Genomic DNA, 21,537 nt, shown 5'->3' with positions numbered 1-21,537 from the left:
AAGTAGAATAGTAACGCTCTATTTAGGTCTGAATAGATATATGTATGTAGTGTCATTATCGTGACGATTAGAGACCATGTCGATTCCCATGCTATGATTTAATGATTTCTGTCGCTTAAAACAGTTAAAGGTTAGAAATGTAATCGTAACTTCCAGAGATTGCCGTCCGTATTTGGTTAAATAGTACTTGGAAGTCGGTACTTTTTGTTTGATCGATTTTTCACCCACATCTACTTACTATTTTTCAGATGTTTCTTTATGAATGAAATAATTGAGTGATTTCCCTGTAACGCAGTCGTAACATGGTGAGTGACTAATATTGAATTTTCAGCTTTATCGCTCTAAGTTACATATTACCTTTATTTTCTTTTTCTATTACCTTTATATAAATAATTAAGCATCCTATTTGAAACTACAGGCGAGTGAAGTTGATGAAACACTCAAAAGAATTCAATCTCATAAAGGAGTAATGGGAGTTATGGTGATTAATGGAGATGGTACGTTATTTTTACAATATATTCTACTGTAGGTATATATTTGTTAAAGGTTTAAAAGATACAAAGTTATTGTTTTTAAAGAGCTGTTCATATTTTATAACAGCCATGTTCCTAATCGGTTACATTTCATTTTTAATTGTGGCGTTTAGTCATTTAACATGAGTCTTTTGTTTCTATGACTTAAGAACTTTATTTTAATTGTGCTTTGGTTGTTTTAGGAGTGCCAATAAAGAGTTCCCTAGATAATACAACTACAGTTCAGTATGCAGCTTTAATTACTCAGTTGTGTGATAAAGCTAAAGGAGCTGTCAGAGATTTAGATCCATCGAATGATTTGACTTTTCTGAGATTGAGGTCGAAGAAACATGAAATAATGGTTGCACCAGGTAAAATAATTTAGCAGAATATTGTGTGCTGTTAGCAATTTTACAAGTGTATATTCTGCTAAGTAATCATGTTCATACGGCACGATAGATCTAATAGGTGAATCAACTTTACACTTTTTCATGCACTTGTTGACGATCAGCCCTTATGCTGATGTCCTACCAAACAGTTTTAATTAACACACTATTTTGAAGTACAAAATAAATTTGTCTCAGCTTTTTCAGACCGTTATAAAATATAAAGTTGACTGTGAAAGCTTTATTCTCTTAAAGTAAAGTATAGCATTACATGTAACTACTCCAAGTATAAAAAGAGTTGTTAGTATTATTGAGGAAATCACGGACAGTAAATATACCGTTCTGAAATTCGCACTTCTGCCTAAGCCTATATATTCAAATTTGGAATAATTCGTCATATTTAATTATCAAAAAAATGAGTAGCACAAATGTGCAATAAAGAGACTTAATTCGTTGAAACCAGAGAAAATTGCGTAGAAAAAAGTACATTACATAAGATTAATTGCTACAAAATCCTTTCATTCAACCAGACCTTCACTCTGCAGAAGTAGTTCATTCTTTCCTTTCTCATCCTCAGCCGATACAGTTCATAGGTAGCAGCTTGTCATTAATTATATTAAATCTCCATATTTCTTTCATTTGTTTCTTTTTATTCCGAGAGGATTGTGAAACATTTTTGATTCAGTTCTGAGTTGTAACTATCTGATAATATTGTTGATTTTGCCCTTCATAGCACGCCCCTTTCTCTTATATCGGACCATTTGAAGTGATTTATCAATAGTTTTAGAATTTAACAATGCTTGTGCCACCACTCACTTGTCTCCTCTGAAAAAAAAATGTACTAAGAATTGGTAAGAAATATTGCGATGACTGTTTCTTAATTTAAGTTATTTCCCTTCTTCATCAGAAGTTTTCATTTGCCAACAAAAATCGTTATTTCACTTCTCTGCAACGAAGCCCGACATGACTAATAAATTTCCTAATATCAGACAGTAATTATCAGATTCAGTATGACATTTTTTGATGTCATGTCGCAGGGTCCTTGATGTAAGAGTCATCATAGTTTTTTGAACATTGTGGAAAATCCCTTTTTGGCACTTGATGTTTTGTGTGAAAATATTTTAGTGACTTACTGAGAGATTAATGCACCGGATTTAACTTTAGATGCACACTTTAAATAAAAACGTTCAGAGAATCTGATTATTAATATAAAACTTACTTTTATTTGTTCATTAAATTACTTTTATTTTATTTCAGACAAAGATTTCATATTAATTGTGATACAAGCCCCTGCGGAATGAAAAATGTCGCTAAGAAAGGCAGGTTAAAAAAAAAACTTGTTTGTAAGAATTATAAATGATCAATTAGTTAATTTTTCAAACTTATTTATTTTATATTAGTTATTATTAATATTATATTATAAATATCGAATAATTTATTCGATTTTTATTTGATAATAGTAAACATGCCATAAGTAACTCTTACCTGTTCATTATTAAAACAATGATTTCTCTTGTGAGGTAAGGAAAGTAACAATGGAAAATTTTTAATTGTTATCTTATTGTTTAAAAAAAAACATACTCTTCAATAAACCATTTAATATATTTTTTAAGCGATACATTTATTCCAGAAACCTTAAGTTCAGCGCTCTCTGAAATTGTTTGGTTAACGTAAAGCTGAATGTTGCAAACCACAACGGAGCAAATGAAGAAGGCACAGAATGTGCGAAACATTGAGAATTTTATATGTATATGTATTAATATATACAGGGTGACCAGAGTTATATGCTCCACCCACTTTTTTTTTAACGGCGGGAAATTTCGAAAAAATAAAAAACACGTATTTAATCATTTTTAGTCTAGTTTATTTTCAGTGATTGACCTATTTTTTTAAACCCCTGTATCTCGAGATACAGCATCCAACTTTTGTTTTTCAAATGGAACGTTATATTTTTTTTGCATATTTTTATAGTATTTGAGCTCCTAAAAAAAACAAAAAAAGAAATTTTGAAATTGGTTAGGTTTTTCAAAAGTTATGGGTATTTAAAATATGAAAAAAAAAAATTCAGTTTATTGTCAAAATTGCGCTATTTTTTCAAAGAATCTGTTCAAACTGGGCACAATCAACGGATAGACAAGCCAAAACTCTGGATTCCCACGCTCTGTTTGTAGCAGCACTTATGGTGGCGAAGTCAAGATCTAGGCAGGCTAGAGTTATTCGACGTTCAGGTTGTTTTTTCTTCAAACGTTTGGTGTGGAGTTTTAGGAAATCAACTAATCGGCCCATACTTCTACAGAGAGAACTTAACTGGTGAAAGGTATCCAACTTTTTTTTAAGAGACATTTTGCCAGTTCTGCTTGATGATGTTCATCTACAACGTCGGCTAGATATGTATTTTCAACAAGATGGTTGCCCGGCACATAATGCGAGAGTTGTTCGAGGTTACCTGGACATAAATTTCCATGAAAAGTGCTTAGGGACTCATTGTCTCATCCAGTGGCCACCTCGATCTCTGGACTTAACCTCAATGGTCTATTTTTTGTGGGGATATTTAAAAAATAAAGTGTACCTTAATCCCATGGCTTCAGTCGATGATCTGAAACGTCGAATAACTCTAGCCTGCCTAGATCTTGACTTCGCCACCATAAGTGCTGCTACAAACAAATTTACAGTAAAGTATGTTTGCTAGTCGCCTCCGTCCACGACACCTAATTGATAGTTGGACGTTAAGCCCCGCCTGAAAAAATAGGCGATTACTTTACTTTTTTTTACTTTACTATAAATCCAAATAAAAAAGTAAAGTAATGCCTAATTTTTCAGGAGGGCTTGTTCGAAATATGTAAGGAGAATAAAGGATGCCACAACTTTATTCAACAAAACTTCTTTCTGGAAATCCACCAACTAAATCTGACTTGTTACATTACTTATTTTATTATTATTTTTCAGACGGGCTTGATACATTACATTAATAATATTTAAATGTATTAAGAACGGAAGTGGCAGTAAACATTTTTTCAGAAACGTAGTAAAGAGAAGAATTCTGTAAACCTGGGCATATTCCTCGAAATTTCACTTGATGCAGCTCAACAAATTTACATCTATGAGATATGTATGGGCAAAGGAACATGTAAATTACTTAACAAAGGGACATTTCTCTAGATGTAAATTCAATTGAAGTCGGGATAAGGCAGCATAGATTGCTAGTTAAAGAGGATTATGGTTTCCTATTGAGGTATCAGGGAGGCAGGTTAGTTGAGTTTCCTGATTTGTTCTGGTAATGAGAGTATAACTATAGTTCGTTCTTTTGTTTATTTTGTACATTTGGATCAGACAAATTTAGTCAAGCTAGTAAACGATATTTTAAAATGAGTGCTGCCGCCATTCAACTATCTTTCACCTTCTAAAATCTAGTAAATTTATGTACGGAATAATAGTGTTACCAATATAAATCATTGTCGGAAAGTGTGTTCTTTATAAGTAAAATTAAATTGTACTAATGTAATGGTTATATTGTGTAGAAAATAGCCAACTTAGTTTCTTTAAATCTCTTGAAGGTTTCTCGCTCTAATCCGAATTCAATAGTAAGAGTGGAGACTGATAACATCTGATTAAAGTACAATGTCTTTGGTACAATGTACCAAGTGCTGGGGGCAAAATGTTGCTTAAGCTAATGAAAGATTAGCAAACATTGTTAGTTGAGTTTGTTTGATTTCATCGAAACTATTACTCTCAACTAGGCTTCTCAATTTAAATATTTTCTTTATTGCATTGGAAAAAAAGGTGTATAGCAGGCTAATGACATAAATAATTTGAACAACAAAAGCAAAGAAATATTATTAAAATTGACAAATAATTTAATATCAGTTGAATTTTAAATATAGAGCTATTTCAGGGGTGTAGGAATATTTATAAGAGTTTTACATTCCGTTAGATTTAAGAGCCATTAACAGAGGAAGGAATATTTATAAAAGTACTTTCCTTCATAAGAAAGTCAAAAGCAAATAACCTTCATCCAAGAAAGAAAAACTTCGAGTTGAATCTGCCTGTTACAGTTCAGTGGTATGAAAAATGTATAATCTGATGATAAGATGTATACCTATGGGTTTAGATATCGCTTAATGTTAACATGCGGCGGCACTTCATAGAACAAAGTGGAGATTTTTGAAAGCGATCCATTATTGCAATTCTAATATTTATAATCGAAGATTTAGCTATGAAAAACTGTTAATTTTTCTATTTATCTAATTTTCTTCTGAAAATTGTTTATTAAATTTAGTGATAGCATTCTTGAAATATATTGTTTAAACCTCAATGCGAAGCGGCTGCATACATAAAAGAGCAATTAAATTTAGATCATCAAAGTAAAAATTATTGACAATTTGTGCGAGATAAATATATAGGTATCCCTTTAATAGGTCGCCCGTATTAAAAGGAATAAAGGTCAGTGCGGTATAAAAAAGAATCTAAGGTTAAATTTAAGGTTATTTCTACAGAAACTTTGCCTCTAAAAATTTCAAAGACATTGGTTTTTGCATTTATAAACTGGTAAGAAATGAGAAGTCATATTATACTTTATTTTATTTTAGAATTTTTTAAAAATCTGCTTCAATGCGAGTAACCACATTCACAAAAAATATTTTGGCATAAGAGAAAATAACTGCGTTCACAAGGAGGGCATTGCAATTCCCAAACATGGTATCCGCGGATTAGTTAATGAGAGATTAGCAAGTTATCGTTTAAGATAGCCAACAGAAGAAGAGTCAACTAAAATCATCAACATTAGTCAAAACGTCCTAATCTCCAAAATTTTAAACAGTCGACCAATCTATCGCTTTCCCACGGCAAACGCTTAAACTACCACATTACTAATTAATTTTAGTTGGTTCTTATTTGCTTTATATTCTTTCATCACTACTCTCTGTGTTTGCTTGCTTCATGTTCACAATAATGGCCATTTAAAAAATAAAAACTTAACGAATTTAAGTAATTACATAATTTTGTAATTCTTTTCTTAAATCTATTGTGCTGAAAATAGAACCCACAATTGATCTAGTGTTTAATGAATTTTAGGATAATACCATCCGAAAAAATTAATAATAATAATTGATCCGATTTGAGGTCCCATGAATTCGGAAAAAATGTTTTTTACCAATCTCTCTCTCTCTTTCAGCCAATCTTTCTTTCTTTTATGTGTGTTTTTTTGCTATTCACAACCTACAAAAAGAATAAAATGCAATCAGTGAATATGATTCAAGAATTCTTCGTGACAGGATCAGCTGGAGGAGATAAGCTGCCCACTCTTGCTGGAGTTTCTTACAATAGTGTCGGAGATGATCACAAGACCAACAGCGTTCAATCGACATGGGGTACGTTGTGGAGGCAACATTTTGATCAAGAGGATTTGTGCAGAAAAGAAGAGAGTCGTAGAATTTGCTAACTAAGAGAAGGTCGAGGAAGTTACGCAGGGTTTTTGTCCTTGATTTCAGTGTTGTTGTAGACTGAACAATTGACTAATGGCTATAGATGGCATTACTCAGTGTAGGACATCCAGAATCCTTTGTCGTTAAGTCAGGTTTTTACTTTTTATTTAGTTGCTCGCGTTGCTTCCCTCGAACTATACTTTTGAATAGTATTAAACTAATTAATTTTTTGCCATTATTTTAAATTTATTAAAAATAATTTTAAAGTACTTCTTTCTAGTTTCATGAAATTTCTTACACTTTTTTCTTCTTATTTATTTGTTTTGTAATCCATATACATTTTCCATTTATTTTTATTTATTTTCAGTTAAATCTCGCCATTTTAATTCTCTTTTTGCCCACCCTAGCTTCTCTTCTGAGTATTTAACGTGTACTGTCACTCCTCTTGATTGAAGTGTAACAATTATTGAGGGTCATAAAATTGAAACGATTTGAGCGACGTCATAAATATAAAGTATAAATACATTATCAGATGAGATTTTGTCTAGAAATGGTTTATTTTGTTGCATTAGAATCTGATTTTATTTTATGTATTCTTTTATAGATCTATTCTGTCTCAGGATTTGTTGTGATTCTTATATTTTGTAATATTTATTTACTTTATCGTACCAATTGAGCGTATTTGTATAGCTCAATAAATGGCTTATTTATTTATAATACCAAAAGCTAAGTGTTAAAATAATAAACTTGCTTAGTGATCGTTTTTTAAAACATACTATCATGTTTGGAACTTATAAAAAAATAAAAAAGTTTAAAATATTTACCTCACATTGAGAAATTGTCTCCTATTTTTATTAGATAATTTTCATCTATTGTTATGGGGAAAATTTGTTTTAATACATGACATGTTTGAATTAATATGAATTTGATTTAATTCTTGTTAGTTTCAAATTATTTTTAAATTTGTATTATACCTAATTATGTACATTTTGTGTAAAAAAAAAAAAAAAAAAAAACGAAAACTGTGCGTCTGTGATGGTTTTTTAAGTACTCGGTGCATCAAAAAGGTTGCTGATTTCTGAGCTAAAGAGATGGTAAATTAGCTTTTGATATTTTCCTTTTCCGATTAGCCAGCACGATTTTCCTCATTTGTGGCTTTTCTTGAAGATGGGAGCTCGTTTAAATAAAACATAGAGTTACTATATTTTAATAAGTTTTCCAGATTGCTGCTACTAATTATTATTGTTGCCGAATGATCTTCAGTGCTTTGCCAAGCAGGCTGCTTTCTGTTTTTTTAAAGACTTCGAAATATACTTATGTAAGTTAGAAAACATGTGGGAAAGCTTAAGTGATTTTATCTTTCACTTTTCTCTAAGTATATTCACTTCCTCGCCATTTTGAAAATATTTAAGTTTTTAAAAATTATGTCTTTAAATATAATCTCCAAACGTAAATCTTATATTTTCCTGTTACATGAAAGTTTACTTTCTTAGCACTTGATTAAAATAATACATCAACACATCTGATCTTTAAACGGAACTAAAAAATGTTAATTTTCCGTTTTTCCGACTTCTGGATTTATTCTTTCAAAAACACGGTGTGTTTTTCATTAATATTAGGTCACTAGTTCACTAATTATGTATTCACTAGTTAGTCATGATGATATAAGTGACACATTTAATTCAATAACTAAAACAAATCAGTCGAATATATTAAGAATCCTTTAATTTTTAAATTAATAAAACATAATGAAAGAAGTCAAGACTTTGAAATCTAGGCGGGACATATACGTAACAAAACTGACAATTGGACAAGAAGAATGACAGAGTGGACACCATAGGGTGATAGAAGGAAAAGAGGAAGGCAGTTTTTAAGATGGACAAATAAATTGAAGCCAAGTGGGTGGTACCAACTGGAGAAGAACGGCACAAGATAAAAAATTATGGGAGAATCTGGGTGAAGCCTTCGCCTAGAAATGGGCCTAGTTTCCAAAAAATCTTATTTTAATTTAATTTAACAAGTCTTTTAATTTGATTTCTATTAATTTCTGTTTCATTAAAGTTTCTTTTTTCTTTAGAAGAATTTTGTATTTTTTAAAGTCAAATATTTATTATGTAAAAGAAATAGAAAAAAAGGCTTATTTATTTATTTTTGAGTTAAGTAATAAATATGGTTTCTAATAGTTTTGCTTAAGAAATTTACATTTATTTTTACTTCAAAGAAGTTTGACTCATTTTCAGAACAAATCTGATAGTAGTGTCGTTAGTGTGTTAAACCAATGCTAATCACTACGTTCAGAGTCATGTGTAAAGGAAGATCTGCTGGGCATTGGGCATGGCAACTCGCTTCAATAGCCTAGACACAGCCAAGAGCCAACACTCTAATCGCAGTCACAAACCTACTCACGCCGCAGTTAAAAAGTGATCCCCTTATCTACCTAAGAAATTGACCAGTAGAAAATTTGTTCACTGGTAAAATTTGTAATAAAACGTCTTGTAGTTGGTTGGTAAAACATAGTCTTACAATGTCAGGTAAACAGACAGCCATTCAAAAAGGCACTAAAATGTCCTAAGATATTTCCTGTAAAAACTTATTTTTGGGAAATTTGGCATATCAAAGCAACACTTCTTTTTTAAAAATTATTTATGAAATACATAGTTTGCGATAGAGAATGTTTGCTTTTTTTACATTAACACTGGATAGAAATTGAGTTGCAATTTGGTAGCGAAAACTTAAGCGAGAAGTAAGACTTGTCGGTTAATTCGATTCGTAAGGCTTCAAACAAAATTGAATGCATGGTTTTTTTTATTTCCCTCATGAAATTCACATAAACGATGGATTTTCATTTATTCGGATTTATATTTAATCCTCTTTAATATAATGTAAATGGATAAAATCACTAATATTACGAGTGGATGTAATATTAAGAAAGATTCAATATTAGCAGTAAGTAACCTTTCTTCTTCTTTCTGGCATACTATCCGTTCCAAGGCCCTTGCTAGGTAAGTCTTTGTTTAGTCTCTGATATGGTCCGATCAGATCCTACAAATTGTCCGAATGGCCATCCAGCCAGCCTTGTTAGATTAATATCCTTGTTTACGCAGTTCCTATAAATATAATGAATCTTTCGCCAGTCGCAGACCTAAGACTTTGAGCCCCCTTAAACTATTTGGATGTCCACGCTTTGTTGGCTCTTTACCACTGAAGCGTTGTGTAATGTAGTGAGGATACCATATCAGCTGATGTTGACTGGCCAACATCGCATTAACTTTCAATCCTGATTGTCTAGACACCCATACAATATGTATCATCAGAATGTCCATCCTCGCAGTAAGATTTGAAGTATGATATTTCGTAGCGTAGAACAATAGAGCTGTCTAGATATCTGAAAAAAAGACGACACTGAATTGATAGTGTTTCTTTTTTCATCTTATCATCAAAAATTTGTTGGAACCAGTCTGTATGAAAAACATTTTGGTTAGATTTCCTAAGATTGCCGAGATATCATGCTTCGGGTTATTGCTGTACAATTCGATTGCCCTTCTTGCAGACGCCGTAGAACCTCTTATGGTCACAAGCCTACACGTAAAATAACTGTCAATTAATTATATTAATTTTCTAGCGTTAAGAGATCATGTTGAATAAATTATTTTGTAAACATTTTCTCAGAAACAATCTCATTTTATTTATTTATTTATTTATTTACAATCTGCACATATCTACATCATGTAAATGTGGTCTGTATCAAGTTAAGCACAGATTGTTTGCTGAATCCTGGTGGAACCAGCGCGACAATCGGGAAGGCATGTTTGAGAGGGGCCAGTCAATGCTGGAACTCTCTAGAGGTTGTAAGGAAGGTTAGGTTAGGAAGGTCGCGGGGCCAACGTCGTTTCAGGCGTCGTGGAGAACTGTCAGGGTAGGTTGTTGTGGATAAGGCTTGTGCTGTGGGATTAGGATGTATGGTTAGGTTATTATGGAAATTAAGGAAGCCGTGAATGTATTAGGTCATTGACAAAAAGGATATTGAGGTCTGTATGGAGGATTAAATTGGATAAACATGATAAGGAGCGTATCTCATTAGATAATTGAAGATGATTTTTTTGAATGAAAGAATAGTTTTAAAATGAATAAATAGTAAATTAAACTTCCTAAACAAGATTCTCTTAATAAGAAAATTCTGTGCGCAACTTTGGTGATAAGGACATAAAGTTTGTCTTATTGCTACGTCCATTGAACCAGACCTCAAATTTGGACTTTCTGTGAATTACCGTTTTTGTGATACATTGACCAAAGACAATCGCACATCACTTTTTTGTGTTTCAGAGATCTCAGAAGGTTTATTTCTGTCATGAACTCGAAATTTAAAAATCTGCTAAAACCAAAACTTTCTCTTACGGAGTGTAGGAAGAGAAAATGAAAAAATTGGAGGGTACGTTGCCATCTGTAAGAAGTCAATTGTTACTCTACTTTATTTGAGAAAAGAATTAGATGATTTTTCGAGGCAAGTTAGAGTTAACGCGCGATCCATCCTTCCTAACTTAGAAATATTGAAAGAAGTGGAAGAGTAACAGCAATGGAAATTTATATTAACTCTAAAAGCATAAGACCAATGAACTAGCAGGAGAATCTTTGACTTCAAGTTTATCTAGATTTATTGTAATTGTAGTTTAACCTTTTTGAACATTGAAAAGTTTCCTCATCAGTTTTCTGCGCGATTAATTCATAAGTGATGCATCCTTCACTTTATAATGGCACTGGAAATTCAATTTCCCTAGTAAAATTTAGTGCCAATCGAAAATCCAAAAAAAAAATTGCACATACAGCGGCGTTTCACCGTACCCTATAACTACGCCCTTTATTGTTAACGCATGCGCTTTATTCAAATCGATTACACACGCATCCCTTTTAGCACGGACCAAGTTTGTCTGAGAAGGAGTAGAGTAGCTAGAGAGTATTCAGTAGTCTTGAACACAACTCTTTCAAGTAGATACGTGTCCGTCTCTCTTAGAATCTGTCATCTTTCTTTCTTTTTTTTACTTCTATATTCCCTCTAACTTTAGATCTCATTTTTACTACTATTTTGTCCCTTTCATTCACCACTGAAAATCTTACACCAATATTTCCGTTAAAAAGTAGCTTTTTATTCATTTTTGGATTTTTTTTTTTAAAAAAAAACGTTATTTTCTAAAAAGAAAACCGTACTCGCCCAAAGTTTCTCATGTAACGGCAACAGAGTATTTTATACAGAATAATTTCACCTTTATGAAAAATCACCCATTTCCACTATCGAAAAGGTAAGAATAATAACAATCATATAGCCCTTTAAAAGTAAAAAATAAATAAACCTTTTAATTTTAATCAAGGCATCATTTTGTTTACAAAGGAAAAGTATAAAAGAAACGAACAATAACTTGGAGCATCACCAAGCAACCAAACCCCCAATTTCCACCCCCTCTCATTCTTTAATCTTGTATGTAAACATTGTATATATTTCATCAAAATCAGTTTTTTTTAATGAAAAGATTATAATTTTAACAAGCTCTCTTTAATGGATATTGTTTTACTTAGCTCTATTAAAAATATTATCCGAGCAAATTTAAAATATCAAATTCTTTTAATACTAAATATTTTCTCTTACTTCTTCTTGTTTGGGACGATTATTTTTGAAAATAATACTTAGATCTATTTACAAAAAAAAAAAGAAATACATGTACAAAGTTATTAGGTGCTGTAAGTCAGAAAAAATGTATAAACGAAATTCGACAACCGTAAACCTACTTTACTCAGGCGTTTTTGTTTGAATGTATTTTTTACTTGAAAAATAAGTTAGGTTTTAAAATAAAATCATTTGGTATATATCGTAAGCAATCCTCTCGAGAAGAATTGGGCAACATTTAGGAAAATGAATTCTTGCATGTACTTGAAGAATAGCAGACACGTCTTTTTCTTATCCATATGATGAAATTAGTTTACCATTTGTTATAACTAAACGTCCAAATGCTAAGACCACAATTTTTTTTACTAAGTCTTTCATTGAAAGTTGTATTAATCGGTCTAGACTAACTTAGTCCAAAGAATTACTTCTAACATACTTATCCATTAGGAACCTCTGAGGCATCAGAGATTAGTTATTTATGAATAATCGGTTCCTTACCTTTCCTGATGCTATGGATTTAACATTCATCCTCCTAATTGTATTTGGGAGTTATTTTCTTCAAAATATCTTGAAAGGCATGGAGGGGAAGGATTTTTTTGGGACAGCAAGAGGTGACTTCAGATTGTAGGCGCTCCCGATCTAGAAGTTGCCTAAAAAGAACCTGTGCGAATGGTTTCATCAGTTGGGGGATGCTAAGTGGCCTCATGAATTTAGGGCTCAGTAGATCTATTTTTGATCATAGGGTCGCTAGACTTCGTTAATAAAAACAAAACAAAACAAAACAGTTTATAGATGGAAATGACGTGTACAGCATCTCTGCTTTAGTAAATCGGAATAAAATTCCACGATAACGAAGATCAAAAATCAAAGTTAATTTTTAAAAGTGCCAGAACTTAGCATTGACTCTTTGATGAACCATCAGCCCTTCTGTCTTTCTCTATCCCTTCCGTTTCCTCAAGCAGATTCACTACGATATCTTAAATATTATATTGACAAGTGCCGAAGGAGGAATCCCCCATACAATTCTTCAAAGTCAAGAACTCTTAAGTAAGTAACTAACACGACTACTTAACGAACGATCAAAACTGACAAGGCAATGACCTCGAGCACCCCTCAGTTGGACTTAGACACTCGAACTGTGGAGGGACAAGCATTTCAATAAATAACATCTTAAATCTTTACATTCTAAAATTCTCATCAAATTTAATAGAACTATTGTTCATTGTATTTGGTGACTAATTCATTAATCCAGGGGAAAGAATAATGCCAATTTTAGCCATTATTTCCTCATCTTTAACAAGCTTTCGACCTTGGCTAGGACATTTTCAGGGCTCTTGAACATATTTTACAATATAGTTATAATGAATTTGTCTAAAGTTATGAACATACTTACCTAAACGTACCATTCAATTAGTGACTTCAGCTTAACTAGATGTAGAAAATTCCATTCTCTCTTCTCTGATCATCCTGAACTTCGTCTAATTCATCGCTTCTCTATTTTGTCTTTTTCCAACAACCTATTGGAATGACTTAAACGGCGGTGGCAAGCAATTTCTTCAATAAGTAAATAAAAAACTGCATTCGGAGGGTCGCCAATGGGTTAATGACTTTTCACTTGATCTACTCTTGCAGTTTTATACGCATAGATAAATATAACTGCAATAGTTGGCTGGAACAAATAATAATCATAATGTTCGACCTTTCAGACATTACTACAAACCAGTTCCTGAAGGAGAACTCTTGAAGTGTCCCAAACATTGAACATTAAAGACAAAAAAAAAAATTCTTTCAAAACACTCTTTTTAACCACAAAGCTGTATTTAATTCTTAAAAAAGTCTTTTATATTTTTTGTACAGAAACCTATCTAATTATGGAGAAAACATGTAAGATGTTGAAATATAAACGAAACCTATTTGAAAACCGGTAGTATTATTAAGAAATAATGGTAAAATGCTATTTAAAAATATAATACCCACTACTATTTAAATTGCCACAAATATTAGCAGTAAAAAACTCTCACCTAACCCACTGTATCGGATGCTTCCTTTAAACTATCTAATAAGAATTTGGATTTGACTGAATTTATCTAGTCATAAACATTAATATAGATGTGATAAAGCAAGGATTTCAACACTTTAATATCATTTGTACATGAGTCAAAAAAAATTCACCTAACCAAGTTCTCAATTTTATTTATTATTGCACAAAACGTTTTGACAGCGATTGGATATGATGCAATTACGATGGAGCCTAGTATGGAGAATGCGACAGAACTTTCGAATTAAGAGTTTGACTAATGTTATAGCTTAGTGTGGATGTGTTGGGAAGAACGGTACAATATCGACTAATTCGCTTTTGACGAATTTTTAGATAGATAGATAGATGAAAAATTTTATTACACATATAAAATACATATTGTACATATATACAGAGTGGAGTGCCAGTTGAGAACTATTGTAAACTATAATATAACCTCCAGACATAGTTTCTTACAACAAATTTATTAAATTATATTATATACCAAGGGGAAAACAATGAAAAACCCCTAGCTTATAAGAAAGATTTCAATTCAGGGAGTCCCTAACTCTCCTGTGCCTGAGCACCGTGTCCACACTATAGTCACCTATTAGTCTGCAGAGGTGGTTGTGACTGGATTCGCATTTGCTGAAAAAACCAGAAGTTGCGGAAGTTGTCACAAGCCTGAGGAATTTATTTTGGATTAATTGCAGCGAGGCGATGTTGGAGACGAATATTATTGAGTCGTGCAATTGTTTAAGGTAAAGATCTGCTTTTTATCGTCCCGTTGTACGCTAAAAGTTCATAGTGATACTTCTTTTTAAATCCCACCAAAAAGACTGTTTCATCTTCTAAACAAGAAGTTGTTTTATTGTTCACGGAATAACTTCACTATTGGGACTGAGCCATTCTTTACTCTGCTCCAAGTTGACAGAAAAACATTTTTGTTTTCGTTACTGATAACGATACTCATTACGTCAATGAGTAGCCTTGAGATTAACGGCATTTGAAGGAAGGTCGAAGTTTGTTTTTATTTTATTTTATTAATTTTTGTTTTCGCTCATGATGTGAAACTCTAGCGCACTTTTTTTTTTACATCTTCCCTAACGGATAAAGATGATTCATTACATCTTCCAGTGGCACGTCAATTGTTCTACCAATCTGGTAGATTGACGCTGACACTGATTGAATGGTAGCTAGACGTTGAGAAGATGTTCAGTCGATCTTCATCAAACCTAACCACGGTGACCGGACGCGACCTTAAGTCATTAATTAGAGTTTTTTTTTTTAAGCGTGAAAACTACCATTAAGTCTCTCTTTTCGGCATAGCATCTTTTCTGTACAAAGTTCAAATCTCGCTAGAAGCTACCTTTCTGGCCAGATTGGAAGTTGTGTGAGCCAACCAAAAATAGGCTCTTTTTTTCAACTGACAGTGCATTTTAAGGCAAAAAAATAATAGAAAAGTTACATCAACGATAAAATGGGAGAAAAGAAAAAAAACAGTGAGTAGACTATAAATTTCGCTCTTGAATGACATTAATTGCAAAAAAATTTAGCCTTCAAAATTAAAATGAAAGTAAAATTGCCTTTAACTTTAAGCTGTCGTATTTACAAATACAAATATGAAGGCCCTTTTTTCTTCCTCACTTTTTTAAATCCCCTTAATATTTTATTTAGATTAGAGATATTTTTTAGAAAACGACGTCATTATTGTCTTTAGATTAGAAATTACCATAAAATTAGAGTATAAAATGATCATGATTCTATTTTGAATAAGCCAGATAAGCTTATTATAAGTTATAAGTAACCAGATTTCCCTTAATTTCTTAAATTATAAATATTCCTAATAAGGAAGGACAGGCCTAAACTATCAGTATCATCTCCAACGCCTATAAATACTTAATATAATACTCAGGGCCGGATTTACCTATTAGGCTAACTAGGCTTCAGCCTAGGGCCTCAAGATCAAGAGGGGCCTACATTCAAATTGTTAGCAAAATTAAAATTACACTATTCTAAAAACAGTGACCACTAAAACACTGAACCGAAAATAAGGAGAAATTTTACGCAAATGACAAATAAACAAACATAAAAATGTAATTTACCAACTTAAAAATGGGAGGTGAAAGGGCCTCATAAGTGGAATAGCCTAGGGCCTCTCTTCATCTAAATCCGACCCTGATAATACTTCATAAAAGCATAATTTTGTTGAAAAGTAATATTTTAATTAATAATTCGTTCAAAAACGATCAAAAGTTTAAAATTATTGGGGCAAGATACGTATTTGAATCTTCTGTTACATACCATTCGATATTCATACTATTTATATAAGTGTTAATAATATAAATTGGGTTTAAAATAATGGTGATATAAAACATTTTGTACACTTGCTTTAGTTGAATTTTCTCTAAAGATCATTTAACCAAAATTTATATTTTATGGTTAAGTTAAAATAACCAGTTTATATATTAATATACTTATAACAATAATAGTAATACATAATATATATTTATATAATCTACAACAATATAGAGGGAAGTTGGTTGAAAAGATGTGCGACTCCAATGTTGATTTTTGAGTGTGATTTCTTTAGAAATGATTTTCATCAAAGTTTTTTGTTAAACTTTTTATTAAGAAAACTTAATTTAAAAAGTATTCTGGTGAATCTGAGGTTCAAGTTGGGTAATCTTGAGGATATCACTTTGAAATACTGAGTGAGGAATGTTAAGAGAATATTTCATCATCTCCAACGCCAATAAATACACAAGCTAAAACTTTAAAAATAAGAGAAATTTATTGTCAAATCGTATTTGCAAGTCGCCACGAGACAATTTTGAAAAATTCGCCTAAAAAAATGATATAAATATCATTTTTTTGTAAATTCATTTTATATAAATCTTCATCTATAATATTGTGGAGGAGAAAATGTTTCAATTTACTCCCATTTTTCTATTTTGTAGGCTGGAATTTTTAGAAGAATAAAAATAGATACTGCTACTGAAGAAGTAGGTAAATGACTAGACGATGACCTTTTTAATCTGAAAATATTTTGCGTCCCAATTAACATAATAGGCTTCACTAATTAATGAGTTTTGAATGTCAGCTTTCATTGAACTGCTATATAAAGGCTGCTGCTTAGAAATTCTTTTTTTAGGTTGCGTTCATGATTACCTCATCGTTAGGATTTTTTCAATTGAACTATGAATGTTAAAAATACTTTTGTCAACAGTTTTAACTCTTTCTTCGGCCGCATTAAATACGAATGCAATACTTTCCCTTTGTGGTAGTAGGGAGAGGTTCTGATATCTACAGAATTTAATAAATCCACCAACCTTACAGTGTTTGAAAATAAAAAAACTTTAAAAGTCTCGTCAAACAAAATGAAGTTCATTGAATTATACCGATATGATAAGGAAAATTGAATTACAAAAGTAGATTTGATATTTGACACTTTGCTCAACTCTGCTTCTTCAATTCAGCGGTATTGAGTAAAATACAATTTTATCTCCAGAAAAAAGTTCTTTTCAACTTGGGGGAAAAAAAAATTAAAATAGAATCTTGTTTACTTTATCAATTTTAACATTGGACATTTCTTAATTAGATCTGTTGGATAATTAAGCTAAATAGAATCACAACGTTTTCAATTCACACTTTTAATTGCAACCCAAATCAGCGTTTCTCTAATCTTTTTTCTTTAATTTTTAGATCATAAATTAATATTTCTAGCACATGAATAGAGATACATGCTTAAAGATTTATTAATTTTAAGATATATTTTAAAAATTTCGATTAGAACTTATCTTTGAAAACTCACAACTTATTGCTCTGTTTAAAAAACGTATTTACGAATAATTGTATGATTTCATAAAAAAAATTACTAGAATTACTAGTACTTTATGTCGTATCTGTTTATGAAAGAGTTTTTCTTTAGAAATTTGATTTACTTTCTAGATTTTTGTAAGCTTTTAAACTTTGTGGCACTTTGGTAAACTAAGCGTTTTGATTGGTTTTTTGTTATATGAAATTTACAACTCTAGAGCAGCGGTTCCCAATCTTTTTTTCATTAGTGTACCCCTTTACCTGATTGTTTCCTTAGTGTGTACCCCTAACATATATATAAAATAAATAATCGTATTCTTGATTTTACTTATTGTAACTTTAAATTAACAGCAAAACAATCTGAACATAATGTCTTGTAAAGAACATATACATACGATATGTTCCTATTAAAAAAATCATTAATGAATAGGTAAACATTTCAAACCAATAACTATTGCAGGGGTCGTAAATTGAAACAGCAAAGCGTTAATAAAGGAGAAGTAAATTATATGCGGGCCATGTGTAATATTTGTCAAAACTAAAGCAACATTTTTTCCAATTTTTACATTTTCAAGAAATCATCTAATAATTTTTGATATACAAATATATTTACTTTTAAAAAAAGTACTGCAGTATCGAATGAGTACTTAATTCTTGTCAATTTATATGTTATTCAGTTTTATTATCATTATTTTGTAATTAAGTTGTAGGAATCATTAATTATAAGTATAATTTTTTTCTCATTAATAATATATCTGTATAATTTTTATATCTTCCGCCATAATAACTTTTTTTTTGCGTACCCCTAAACAATCTTCAGGTTGTGAACCGCTGCTCTAGAGCATTGGCTTCATTAGCATCATTCAATCATTCAATGAATCAACAGAATGAATTTTCCAGTTATTTAAAACAGTCGTTAAAAAGTTCTAGAATAAGAAGAAAATAAAACTTCTAATCCTACAATTCATTTTATGGATGGTCATTATTTTTTAGCTAAAATGCTATCTGAGATTTTTTGTTCTGTAGTTACTGATGATAGCCAGTTAAATGATTCGATATTTCAGAAGGTTAGCAAGTAAAAAAGATATGATCGTTTTGTTTATATTTCATATTCCGAATTTTAAATGAGAATAAATGTGTTCAAATAAAACATTGTGTATTCAACAAATATATTAACTGTGATTTTTCATAAAATGATAACCATATTTTCTTTTATATTATCCTTATTTCAAAAGGATTGTATGATAGCTATAAATTTTCCACCACCAGCTACACCCCTGTACTAAAATATAGTCTCTTTTTACTAAAAGCGAATTCTGAAGGTTTTCCCTTTTCGACATACATGGTGACTGTTTACACCAGTTCGCCTGTTTAATGCCAGTATGTTTGTTTAGTCAGCCTGACGAGAGGTAAAGCAGCCACCCTTAAATAATTCACTTAGTATAATGTTTGCTTCCATTAAAGCTTTACAAACTTAGTATTTACTTTGCTTACCTTAAAACAATCTGTAACAACAATACAATATGTTTAACATTATGTATATATTTATAAATTATACTGTAGCATCCCTAACAGTTTGGTTTAAATTTCAAAATATGCGCACCATTTGTCGTTATAGACAAATGTCCAGTCTTCTGTTAAGGTGATCATTGTGTAATTAATCATTTTATTTAAAACTGATGCTAGTTCGCTTATCCATTTGTCAATAATCATTTCATTATCATTTCACTAATATCATTTGTTTTTTAAATAATATAAGATCTACTCTGATTAATTGCGAGCATAGAATAGAGCCTTCTCGGCCTTGCGCCTTGATGCAACAAAATTGTTTGACATGATAATAATAATGTGATAAGAAAATACAATTCAGCTAGTCTTGTTTTTCCAATTGAATTTTTGTTTAAATAAAAGCGCTGTTTTATGATCATCACTGAGTATTATAAATATGTGATAATGTTTCTTGAAACATGAGACTTGTTCTATACTTCTCCCCTGATGGAGATTTTCATCTTTGGTTGGTTCAGAGAGTAACCATGTTACAGTTCTTCGCTTCGTTGGATAACTTTCTCTTGTAGCTTCTTTTATCTAGCTGCTAGTTATCGCCAAATGCGAAAATAGAAAAAGTAGTCGACTGCTTCTAGTTTCCAAGTTTTGTCACCCTGGTTCCTCTTTTGCTTTACTTAATCTCATCAGCCATAAGAGTAACTCAGCACTCTTTATCTCCTTTATCTCTGGTAGTGAGGAACTTGGACAATGTAATATTAAACTCCCTATTAAAAGAAACAATATAAAGAAAGCCGTATTATCGTCAATGGCTACGAACTGGCGGGGACCTGGAACCACGAAATATGCGACTTGGAATTTAAGAGGATTATCCGGAAAAGAGATTAGTTTAAACGAGTAGCAGTAATGTCACTGTCTAAGGCGTTAGTATAAACAATTTAAGTAGGCGGAAGAATTAAACTCTACAAATATTTAGACGATTCCAGTTTGTTTTGTGTGGATATTATTTATTAAGTTGGTCCTCTCACTTACTTAATTTTGTTGGACAACTTTGATTCAAACACGTTTTTATTTTATTTTTAATGAGCAATGAGTTAAGGAAGGGAATTAGGGTGAATGTTAGAGTGCCCAAGAGGAGATCCTGAGCTGGAATCCAGCTGGTTACCCTTAGATTTTCTCTTATTAGGAGCCTCTTACAGCTAACTGTCCGATGATTAGGCAATATGTCTATAACGAGAGAAAACTGTCCGAGCCACTGTAAAAACCTCTGGGTACCAATGATCTCAGATAATGACGTGCGTTAAATAAAAAAAAATAAAATAAATAATGTACGCTCTATCTACGTAAAACGTCTGACAACAGGCAGAGCCTCATCTTTGTGAATGCTTTGTTTAAATAATGTAAACGTTGAAAAATGAAGAGAGAATAAATAGATAAATAATAAAGGGTACATTGTAAAGACATGTCGGGTGTCAGGTGGAGTAAGGATTAGGCGGCCATTGTTTAATGCTGCTCCTATTTTGGAACATCTGCCCTCACCAACTGTGAGACACCATAATACCGCAGCGTTACTCACTATACAATTGTTTTTAATCTCTTTTCATCCCAAAAATAAATAGAATTGAACCTCATGTTTTTTTGTAAAATAAAACATTATTCACTTTCAAAAAATTGATTGATTGTACTCATAAAATATGTTCTTTTAACAAAGATGTAAAAAATAACGGAACTCAGCATTATAAACAAAAGGATCGCAAAAGAGACAAGTTACGTATTACGTTTTTCAGTCAAAACTGAACGTTACGGGATAATTTATGGTGTGTACATCAACGTACTTTTTGTACGAGTGTATTTCTTTATATTATTTAATATAAGTGTGTGCATTGTTCTCTAATTTAAGGTCTTTTTCCAATCTAATGTCTCATCTACAATCGTTTTTATCTTAATTGCCGACCGGGATTCAGATTCCCATTGACTTCTTAGACCGTTTTGTAAGATTTCTTCTTAATTTTTCTTTGGGAATTGAATTTGATGGAAAAAAGTTGTTCTTAATTGATACTTTAATGGTTTAGAGATGCATCTACTTTGGTTCCCCGTACAAGACGGCTTGAAAGAAATTAAGGGAGTGGACACATTGCAAGGCACGGTGATGAATCTGAGCTGAGCCTCTCTGGCTGAGAGCAAAGATCTGCCTAGGCAATTAAAACCGAATCTGAAGCTTTTC

At 31.6% G+C, this 21,537-nt stretch overlaps 2 protein-coding genes across 4 annotated transcripts in view; both read left to right on the top strand.

The window, feature by feature from the left end:
* Positions 1–5: 5 nt before the first annotated feature.
* On the top strand, positions 6–2,748 carry robl (dynein light chain roadblock). Of its 2 annotated transcripts, XM_074131286.1 has the most exons (5): positions 6–305; positions 419–497; positions 716–883; positions 2,156–2,217; positions 2,529–2,748. In XM_074131286.1, the coding sequence occupies exons 1-4, from the start codon at positions 303–305 to the stop codon at positions 2,197–2,199; spliced, it is 294 nt and encodes a 97-aa protein (XP_073987387.1). In that variant the 5' UTR covers positions 6–302; the 3' UTR covers positions 2,200–2,217; positions 2,529–2,748. The 2 variants fall into 2 exon arrangements, with proteins under 2 accessions (XP_073987387.1, XP_073987386.1); XM_074131285.1 differs by lacking the exon at positions 2,529–2,748 and having other exon boundaries at positions 18–305; positions 2,156–2,510.
* Positions 2,749–11,251: 8,503 nt separating this feature from the next.
* LOC141455366 (uncharacterized) overlaps positions 11,252–21,537 on the top strand; it is a 140,811-nt gene continuing 130,525 nt past the window's right edge. The window contains exon 1 of one of the 2 annotated variants that reach the window (XM_074130385.1): positions 11,252–11,612. The gene's annotated coding sequence lies outside the window, so the exon portion shown is untranslated. The remainder of the gene's footprint in view (positions 11,613–21,537) is intronic. The other variant, XM_074130390.1, reaches the window with a different exon arrangement.

The sequence above is a fragment of the Rhodnius prolixus genome, unplaced genomic scaffold (genome assembly GCF_049639745.1).
Source record: "Rhodnius prolixus isolate KJV_2025 unplaced genomic scaffold, Rpr scaffold_4, whole genome shotgun sequence".
NCBI lineage: Eukaryota > Metazoa > Arthropoda > Insecta > Hemiptera > Reduviidae > Rhodnius > Rhodnius prolixus.
The sequence above is the reverse complement of the archived record's forward strand: the minus strand, read 5'-3'. Positions and strand labels throughout refer to the sequence as shown.